The sequence below is a fragment of the Ascaphus truei genome, chromosome 6, assembly GCF_040206685.1.
Source record: "Ascaphus truei isolate aAscTru1 chromosome 6, aAscTru1.hap1, whole genome shotgun sequence".
NCBI lineage: Eukaryota > Metazoa > Chordata > Amphibia > Anura > Ascaphidae > Ascaphus > Ascaphus truei.
Genome location: NC_134488.1, coordinates 38,168,160 through 38,178,754, shown reverse-complemented (window position 1 = coordinate 38,178,754; position 10,595 = coordinate 38,168,160). Strand labels below are relative to the sequence as shown.

General features: G+C 46.1%; 1 protein-coding gene across 1 annotated transcript; it reads right to left on the bottom strand.

Annotated features, from left to right (window-relative positions):
* Positions 1-6,072: 6,072 nt before the first annotated feature.
* On the bottom strand, positions 6,073-9,331 carry LOC142496434 (indolethylamine N-methyltransferase-like). Its single transcript, XM_075603131.1, has 3 exons — positions 9,155-9,331; positions 7,863-8,070; positions 6,073-6,871 (listed from the first exon to the last, which is right to left on the bottom strand). The coding sequence occupies exons 1-3, from the start codon at positions 9,300-9,302 to the stop codon at positions 6,442-6,444; spliced, it is 786 nt and encodes a 261-aa protein (XP_075459246.1). The 5' UTR covers positions 9,303-9,331; the 3' UTR covers positions 6,073-6,441.
* Between the last annotated feature and the right edge of the window lie 1,264 nt (positions 9,332-10,595).

Here is a 10,595-nt window from a genome sequence, read left to right as displayed (position 1 = left end):
ACGATGGGAAGATCATGGGGACGCTGGGGAAAATGGGAAACGATGTGAAGATCATGGGGAGAATGGGGATGATGGGAAGATCATGGAGGGCGATGGGGTGAATAGGGAATGATGGGAAGACCATGCGGATGCTGGGGAAAATGGGGAATGATGGGAAGATCATGGGGGACGCTGGGGAAAATGGGGAATGAATGAAGATCATGGGGAGAATGGGGAACGATGGGAAGAACATGGATGGCGCTGGGGTGAATGGGTAATGATGGGAAGATCATGTGGACGCTGGGGAAAATAGGGAACGATGGGTAGATCATGGGGAATGCTGGGGAAAATGGGGAACGATGGGAAGTTGTGGGCCTGAAAAAATAAAAACAAACATACTTGAATACAATTGCACAAATTGGTTATGTGAATTCATTTTATTTTGAGTTAGCAAGTTGCAATTAGATGATCAGTTGTGGCTGGCAGAGATGCATGTCTTTGTGTGGTGTCAAGGAGGCTTTCATTTCACTACACTTAAAGGGGCAAGCAAAAAATAAAACTTACCTTTAAAAGTATTCCTTTTAATGCAAGATCAGGAATCACATAATATTGTGATTTTTTTTTTACACACACACACACACACACACACACACACACACACACACACACACACACACACACACACACACACACACACACACACACACACACACACACACACACACACACACACACACACACACACACACACACACACACTATGTACCTGGGCTGTCTCACACACACAATATGTACCTGGGTTGTCTCTTTATTCCCTGGCTGTCTCACACATAGTATGTACCTGGGCTGACACACACACAACCTGTGGTTTCATTTGCCCCCCTCCTCCCCTGCGTGGGTGTGCCGCAGGGTTCCCTGATCATGGCAGCCATTTTTTTCTCTCTCTCTACTATTCAATGCTTTATTGCTACCTACACACGGAGACAGATACACACATGGAGACAGAGGAACACAGCGACAGACAGACACACGGAGACAGATACACCCCCCCCGTAATGGCTGACGTGGTGTTGGATCCCCAGAACCCTGCTCCGTTTATGTCCTGCACCAGTGTGCCGCCGGGTCCCCTGATTGTGACGGCCATTTTATTCCTTTATCCAGGATATAACGCCTTCATATCGGGTGGACCCCGAGCACGGGGTTCAGCTGTATATATATGTGTGTATTCATCCTCTCACATTCCCCTCCCTTCATCCTCCATCCCTGCCATTCTCACCCCCACCGGACAGCCAGAGAGGACACAGGACAAAGCCTCACCTTTCCCTGCTCCATGCTTTTCGTGTGCTCTTTGGTCCCACCCCCAGGCTCCTGATACCGCCTCTTGATTGGCTGCTGCTGTGTAATGAAGCCAATCAGGTTGGAGAAAGCTGCCCAGACTCTAGCAGCAGCAGCCCTGCTCCCTCCCTTTTCAGGATCTTAGAGGAGAGTGAGTCTGCAGAGAACTTGTGCCCCCTTCTGCTACCCGAGTATGCACATGCGCAGTATGCTATTTCCGTTTCATTTTAAGGCCGCGCTTATAATACCGGCAACGACAAGGCTAATGTCATGCTGCGGTCGTTGGAAAAATAAAATTGAACTGATTCAGCGATTGCAACCAAGCTATTGCGTTGCGCCTACTATAAGCGTATGCAATGGCGTCAACACATTTGTTTTGGCGCGATGTCGCGTCGCTGTCGCCGGCACTATAAGCGCAGCCCTAGGCTGCGCTTATTGTGCCGGCGACAGCAACGTTGCATCAAAACAAATACATTGTCGACGCGATGGAGCAACACCGCTACCAAAAATCTAGTAGTCACTCAAATTAGATTTTTGGAGAGATGGTCTCCACATGTGACTGTCTATAAGCCAATTAGGGAGCTTCTCCGTCCCGCTGCCTTCCCTCTTGCTGACGTCACTGGCCTTGTAGCCAGCGACGTCTCCAGAATTGAAATATATCTATCGCAATGGCGACTGCAATGGGTGACTTCATCGGTCGCGTCACCATTGCTGGCTGTATAAGCGCAGCCTAAGTCACAACTCAACCCATTTTACACTATGAGCTTTTCCAATGAGCCATGGTGAGCTATGAAGTTTCACTTCAATAGGCCATTAGCAGTAAAATGTTAAATTCTTAACAGGAATATTCCAGCGTACAACAGAGCATGAGACGGAAAAAATATAGCAATATTTCCTCAACAATACCCCAGCCACTGAATTTTGCAAACATTTGCTATTTCAATTAATATTTAATTTTTTTATGTTATAATCAAACACAAGTGCCCTCACATATTGATATTGATTTGTTTAATTCAATAAGTACTGTATGGACAGGAGAAAAAAATGTAGAGGCATTTATTGATTATACCATTTTTTTACATTTGAAAAGGTCCTGTTGGACATTGTAAATGGAGGAATCCTTTTAAAAAATACCTTGGAGCCTAAGCTCCAATAAGCCACTCATCGCCGTCTTATCGCCAAAAAAGCATACTGCTATTCTGTAAGCACCGATAAGTCGGCTATAAAAGGACTTTTCGAAAAAAAAAATTTGCAGAGAAAAATAAATAAATCGCCAAACGAGTGATGATAAGCCACTTATCACCAACGTTTCAAACGTGTGCAATTCTAGTAGCCCCGATTAGCTTGTCGAGGCTCTAGAATTGAGATTTCCTCTCAAAATCCCATGCAATAAAAATGCATTTACAGGTAACTTCATTACCTTATCGGCTAACCACCAAGGCAACGAAGGGGTTAAGGGAAAACATCAGATTTATTGGGGGCAGAGCAGGTGAATGAAGGGCCAAGTACCCACTTCACTCACCCCATCTGCTCTCAATAAACCTGCTAGTGTGCCTTAACCCCTTCATTGCCTTAGCAGATATCCGCTAAGGTAATGAAGCTGATTTAATATAATTTATATTAATAGTGTGCTGGAGCATGGGGTCTCCTGAGATGAACCGCATTGATTTCATCCTCGGGGACCCCCTGCTTCCCGAGATACAGGTCCCGTTATGGGGTGCCCGGTATCTCCTATGCATTGAAATGTCCCGTGTCACGTGACCATGACCTGAAATCAACTTGGTTCTGCTCTGGTGACCGCCTGATAACATACACTATTATTACATGTTGTATGTAACACTGCCCCCCCCCCCCAACACACATAGGGGCCATTACAAGGTATATGGTGCATATACCTGCTGGCAACAAGAGGGCTGAGTCGTCCGCGATGACTTTGGGACACAGGAACAGGCTTCTGGGGTTCATACCCCACATAATAATAGCAGTGTAGCGCCTCCATCTGCCATAGGCTCCAGGGATTTGGAGATGATCTCCCACGGTAGAACTGATTACCTCTCCCCCCAGTTGGATCACACACCAGGCTGGAGGTATATTGCAAAACAGGAACGGTTTATTACTACACATTTTGCAGTAGCATAACAAGTATTCAGCAGTCTTACAGCAGGATACAGTCTCTCAGATCAGCTATCACTGGAGTTTGTCCCTGGACCACCACTACAGGACAAGGGCACCTGCAGCCATCCTAGCTCTTACCCACCTCCCTAGCGGGGGCAGAGGTATTGGTTCACACTCACTCCTCCCCGGAGGGAAGAGCACATGGGAAGGCCCCAATCTCAGGCTCCCAGTCGTGTGACCTGCCTTCCTCAGCAGGAAGGAACAATAACCCTAACTTTAGGGAGGTCCTGCCTTTAAGTACAGCCAGGAGGCGGGCAACCCATTGTCAAAGCTACAACAGGATGTACCACCCCCTGCTGTCACTCAAGTGTAGCACCAAAGGTGAGGGGGAAAACCCCATGATAACTACTGGCAAGGCCTGCTTATACGAGGACTTACTGCCAGAAGAAGGGCAGATTAGTAGTCAGGGTAGGGTGACCAGGTGTCCCGTTTTTTTAATGGCTGTCCCGGTGTTTTAATGGCTGTCCCTGCTGCCCCGCATTTTTTTAAATGTCCCGTTTTTTTGTGCTGTTCCGGGTTTGGCCATCAGAGCAGGGGGGCAGCAGAGAGCACATAATGCAGGCAAGCGGAGGCCGGTCTGACTGCAGAGGGTGGGGGCGGGGTTAGCTGCAGAGGGTGGGGGCGGGGTTAGAGTCAGCAGAGTCACAGCAGTGAGAGCCAAAAGTGAGGTCCTGCTGCCAGTCAAGATGCTTCCCCCCCTCCATGCTCTACAGGGGAGGGAGAGAGGGAGGAAGGGAGAGCAGGAGAGAGGGAGAGAGAGCAAGAGAGAGAGAGAGAGAGAGAGAGTCGGGGGTGTGGGCCTGTTTCTGTGTGTGTGTCATTGGCTCTGTGTGTGTGGGTCAGTGCCTCTGTGTGTGCGTGGTTCAGTGCCTCTGTGTGTGTGTGTGTGTGTGGAGGTCAGTGCCTGTGTGTGTGGGGGTCAGTGCTTCTGTGTGTGCCTGTGTGTGTGGGTCAGTGCCTGTTTTTGTGTGTGGGTCAGTGCCTGTGTGTGTGTGGGTCAGTGCCTCTGTGTGTGGGGGGGGGGCAGTGGTGAGTATGTGTGGGGGTCAGTGGCTGTGTGTGTGGAGGGGTCAGTGGCTGTGTGTGGGTCAGTGGCTGTGTGTGTGTGTGTGTGTGTGTGTGTGTGTGTGTGTGTGTGTGTGTGTGTGTGTGTGTGTGTGTCAGTGGCTGTGTGTGTGTGGGGGGGGGGTTAGTGGCTCTGTGTGTGTGAGGGCGGGTCAGTGGCTCTCTGTGTGTGTGTAGGTTAGTGGCTCCTTGAGTGAGGGTGTTATGGGTCAGTGGCTGTGTGTGTGTGGGTCAGTGGCTCTGTGTGTGGGTGTGTGGGTCAGTGGCTGTGTGTGTGTGGGTCAGTGGCTGTGTGTGTGTGGGTCAGTGCCTGTGTGTGTGTGTGGGTTAGTGACTGTATGTGTGTGTGTGTGGGTCAGTGACTGTGTGTGTGTGTATGTGTGTGGGTCAGTGACTGTGTGTGTGTGGGGGGGGGGGGTCAGTGCCTGTGTGTATGTGTTGGTCAGTGCCTTTGTGTATGTGGATCAGTACCTCTGTGTGTGGGGGGGTCAGTGGCTGTGTGTGTGGGTCAGTGGCTCTGTGTGTGTGTGTGGGGGGGGGGTCAGTGGCTCTCTGTGTGGGGGGGAGGGGTCAGTGGCTCTCTATGTGTGTGTGTGTGGGCCAGTGGCTCTGTGTGTGTGTGTGTGTGTGTGTGTGTCTGTGTCTGTGTCTGTGTGTGTGTGTGTGTGTGTGTGTGTCTGTGTCTGTGTGTGTGTGTGTGTCTGTGTCTGTGTCTGTGTCTGTGTGTGTGTGTGTGTGTGTGTGTGTGTGTGTGTGTGTGTGTGTGTGTGTGTGTGTGTGTCAGTGGCTCTGTGTGTGTGTGTGTGTGTGGGTCAGTGGCTCTGTGTGTGTGTGGGTCAGTGGCTCTGTGTGTGTGTGGGTCAGTGGCTCCTCGTGTGTGGGTGTTATGGGTCAGTGGCTCTGTGTGTGTGGGTCAGTGGCTCTGTGTGTGGGTGTGTGGGTCAGTGGCTCTGTGTGTGTGGGTGTTATGGGTCAGTGGCTCTGTCTGTGTGGGTCAGTGGCTCCGTGTGTGGGTGTGTGGGTCAGTTGCCCTGTGTGTGTGGGTCAGTGGCTCAGTGTGTGGGTCAGTGGCTCCGTGTGTGTGGGTCAGTGGCTCTCTGTGTGTGTGGGTGTGTGGGTCAGTGGCTCCGTGTATGTGGGTGTGTGGATCAGTGGCTCTCTGTGTGTAGGTCAGTGACTCTGTGGGTCAGTGGGTGTGTGAGTCAGTAGCTCTGTGTGGAGATAACATTTTTTTAGATCTATTTATTTGGCTGCATCCTCCCCTCCAAATTCCGATAACATGGCTGCGGGACGTCACGTAATGCACATTGCCATAACAATGAGCCGCTCCGTGACGACACGCGGCATCAAGTTGACATGACAACTGGACGCATTATGGCGCCGAGGCATCACGTGATGCCACATTGCCATGGCAACATGTCACCGTCTGACGTCAGTTTCTCGTTGTCATGGCAACGGGGTGCGTCATGTGATGTAATTTGTTTTATAAATAATTTTTTAATGTGTCCCAGTTTTTCATTTTGAAAATGTGGTCACCCTAAGTCAGGGGTGATCTTGCTACATGTGTTAAAAATGTTTGATCTCTGGCGAGATTTGCCCAGGGAGATGCGTGTCTCTCTCTCTGCAGTAGAAAGAAATTGCCAGGTGAGACCTTTTCAGAGACGCGATCAGCACGTCGCCGGCTGCTCGCCAGTTTTGCTAATGTTGCTATCACAGGAATTCGGGGCTTTCTGCATAACATGGTGTTTTTCTTATGATAGCAACGCTGTAAAAAATGGCTTTTTAAACAGAACAGAGATTTTTTTTTTTTTTATCGGAGCTTAGTGCATAGGCCCCATATTCTTAATTGTCTCTCCTATGTCAATTTAAACAGTCAGAATTAAATCATTAAACCTCCCTCTCCTTGCGCGCTATAACATACACAACGTGATCATAATCTACCATATCACAGCCCTTTCTGCTGGGTAGTAAATCCATATTCTCAATGATGTACCCTGCATCCCTGAGAGCCTCTCTTAAAAACATTTCATCACATGACAGGAAAAAGAACTTGTGCTCACCAATCTTATAATATGTCATATTAAATACCCCAAAGAGTAACAGGTGACCCCCAATATTCAGTAGTGATGCACATTTTCTCAGGTTTCTCTGGTAAGCATCCTTGTCTCTGCTAATAACATTTAGCGCCCAAAGGCTGAGCACACAGTCCACTTGTGGCAAGACAACAGGGTCTAGAGGATTGTCTTTAGAAACATCCCATTTTACAACCTGTTTGACGGCTCTTCTTACTTTGTCTTCCTTTACCTGACATTCCTCTCTGAAATGAAAAATAAAATACTATTATGCTGTAAGTGCCATATATATCCAACAAAGAATATCACTTGTGAGCATATTAACATGTCTTAGACAGGTCTGCAACTCTGCCTTTCAACCATTATCACCAGGCATACAGTGCTTCCTCTGCAGCAAGGGGGAAATTACATCCAAATGAGCATGCAATGTGTCACCTTTTGCCTAGACTATACATTCACATGGAGCCCATGTTGCTTTGTTGCCTTTTTCATCCGCCATAACTTAAAATGTATATGGTAAACCTACCCAGCTTAGAAATATTGTAAAGCAACCTCACAGTGAAGGTTGAAACATGTCTGTGAGTGGTTTTATTTCCTGTGCTAGTCCCATGCTGTGCTTAAAAGCTGTGTGAACAGTGATGCATTTGCTTAAATGACACACACACACACACATACACACACACCTACACAGCTACACCTACACATGTTGCATAAAGTTATAAAATGCACATGGAAACCCTTTCACAATGGCACAATATTCAGTGTAAGGAAATGTGGACCTTGTGCTATTTGTATCTGCAGATTTCAGCAATACATGTCCCCCATTATTCCTTTTTATGGATCACCTTAACCCCCATAATTCCCATGATATGGACATTGCAGCTTTCTTTAGCAATAACCTGTGTTACTTTATTATAAAGAATGAAGGAGTAAATCATTGGAGTCACTCACAGACAGCTGCACCAGATTTATCCTAGAAGAAATCATATTTATAACTGTAGTGCAGTATGTCAACCTCTTAGGCCAGGTCCCCGCTGGCTAGTGCAGGGACAAGAGCTTTTTTATTTACACATTTCATTTTTTTTTTGTGTTTTGCAATTTATTTTCAGTGGCAGAACCTCAAACACCAATCTAAACCCCAGATATATCCAGGCATTTTCTTTTCCTTCACACTTTTCTTCCTTGGCACATACAGTACAGGTATTAATTTCCATGTAATACTTGGAAATATGTTACCTGTTGCCTTCTAGGTCACAAAGAGCCTTTGCTGCATATGACCAATCAGCAGCTCCTGGATCCTTTTTAATCCATTTCTCAAATTCCTGGATATTGGGCTTAGTAAATTCTATCACAATAATCTCTTTGAAGATATCGCTCGCTGATAAGAGATGGTAAACTGCTGGGCCAGAGGAGATATCAATTATTGTGTCCCCTCTCACACGCCCTGCACCAACAGTTTGAAAGAATAAAATACACTTTCATTATATTTAACAAGCTTTTTTGTTATGGAATAATGAATAAATAAAACTTCGCAGGTCATTAACCCAATACAATAAAAAAAAAATACATTTAAATGCAGCAGGGTTTATAATATGTCTAAATGATGCATTATATCTGTTACATTTTAACTAACTGAAAGCAACTTACTGTATTGTATTGTATTTCTTTATTTATATAGCGCCAAAAGTGTACTCAGCGCTTCACAAAGAATACAGTACAGGGAATTATAATTATACAATAAGTGCAGCAAAATCAGACAATAGGAAAGGAAATCCCTGCCCTGAAGAGTTTACAATCTAAGAGGTTTAATTGGAAACTTACAGAGACAGCAGGTGAGGGAGTAAGTGCTGTATGTTACTAATTATTTCATTTGGAAAACACACGTCTTTATACGTAGCCCTCTTGGTATTTAGCTATGTAATGTGAAGACGGGACAGGAGGCAAACCCCACATAGAGAGATCATTGGCTTGACTATTAATTATTAGTTAGTTAACTAAACACAAAACAAGTTATGGTTAATAAAAAAGTACCAAAACCCACCACCGTACAGTAAATAAAAATATCACTTGTGAGCATAGTCACATCTCTCAGACATTATCTCTTAGCATACAGTGCTTACACTGCAGCCAGGGATTCTGGGTAATGACAGGAAAATGAACATTATTCTGTATGATTATGCCTGCCGTATTGCATCGCTTTTTCAGCACAGCCTGGGTTAAAGAAGTGAATCGTTAGTAACCCTCCTCACAGACAGCTTTTTAACTTTTTGATTTCATCAGTGTGAGGTTGTTACTGGCTATGCTAGTACTGGGTATAACCAGACACAAAACAGGTAATGGTGGGTAATAAAGTGACAAAACCCCTCCACCATACAGTGTACAGAAAATAAAAATACCGCTTGTTAATGAAATAAATTATTAGTAAATAGATTTTTTTTATTAGTGTAATAAATATGCATTAATTTTCTGTATGTAAAAATATGTCAGTCTCCACAAATTCATTCTATGTTACCAATAATTATACAAACCTGAAGAGAAAGTTTCATGCAATTTTCTCAAAGGAAATCCCACACTTTCATCTATCAAGGGATAATTTACATCACAGAAGTAGGTATCTACAAGTCCTTTTGGATCAAATTCTTCATCATGATAATGTTTGTGGAGAATGGAATCCATTGCAAGTCTTTGGTGCAATCTTTCTGCTGCCTCTGATGTGATGTTGGATAAGTCTTGTAAATTCTTTTAAGTCTTTTTAAGAATCAAATACGATGCTTCCCAAATCACGAGAACAAATATAAACATTGGATCATACTGAGCTTCATTTTGTCACAAGGAGTCTTATTTCATTTATTGACTCTGCTAATATTGTACAATGTTCTATTTCTTATTAGTTTTTTGGCTTTTTGCTTGTTGAGAAATCACAAGTCATCTCACGATTCTTATAATGTTTATAGTTTACTTAAAAGAAAAAGAAACATTTCTCAGTGTCAGTACAGCAAAGGTCAATTAAGGCTTTGCTAAGCTACACTGTGTCCTGAATACATGACCAGGGCGGTTCCAGACGGTTCCCATCTCCCCCCCGCCTTGTACCCACATGTAACATACAAATAAAGACAGGAAACGGGAACTGGAGGTAAAATGGCCGCGGCTATTTATTTATACAGAAAACCTAATAGGGTAAATGCACTCCCTGCCAGAGTGCTCCTTTGACTGGAGGGGGAGTGGACGATCAGCCGGCCCTCGAACCGCTGACCTCGTGGCCCCTACGTGAGCGGGCTTTCGAGGTCATGGATAACTGACCTTGCCCACTCGTACTCCCCCTGGGCTCAAATGGCCCAGCTCCCAGTCTGGCAAGAACAAGCACCTACCCCCCAAGAGCCGCCGCGACAAATGCAAAACTGGTCAACGACCCTCCTGTTCGCAACCTCGTTCCTTTTGCTCAGCACAGTATCAGCAGTTCATGCTGCAACAGATCACAGAAACATTAACACAGCATACAATGCATATGTCCACATTCCTGGGAATACCCTGGCCCTGCTCAACCTTCTGCTGCCATTCATTACATGCTTGCAATCACCTCCTAAGGGGATGGGTGGGCGGGAATTGTCTGGCGGGCAGCAAAAGAGGATGTACTGCCCGCCAGCCTGGCCTCTAGTAGACCTTCTGGGAACTCCTCCCATGGGCCGGGGAGGGAGGTGTGGGGGCGAGCCAACAAGGGGAAGGCCAGACCCCCCTGGTCATGAAGCCAACCTGCCTATGTCTAGGGAGGCCGCTTGACCAGGAAGGTTCCAGGCGGTTTCTCTCTCCCCCCCCGCCATGTACCCACATGTAACGCAAAAATAAAAACAGGAAACGGGAACTGGAAGTAAAATGGCCGTGGCTTTTTATTTATACAGAAAACCTAAGAGGGGTACATGCACTCCCTGCCAGAGTGCTCCTTTGACAGGAGGGGGAGGGGACGGTCTGCCA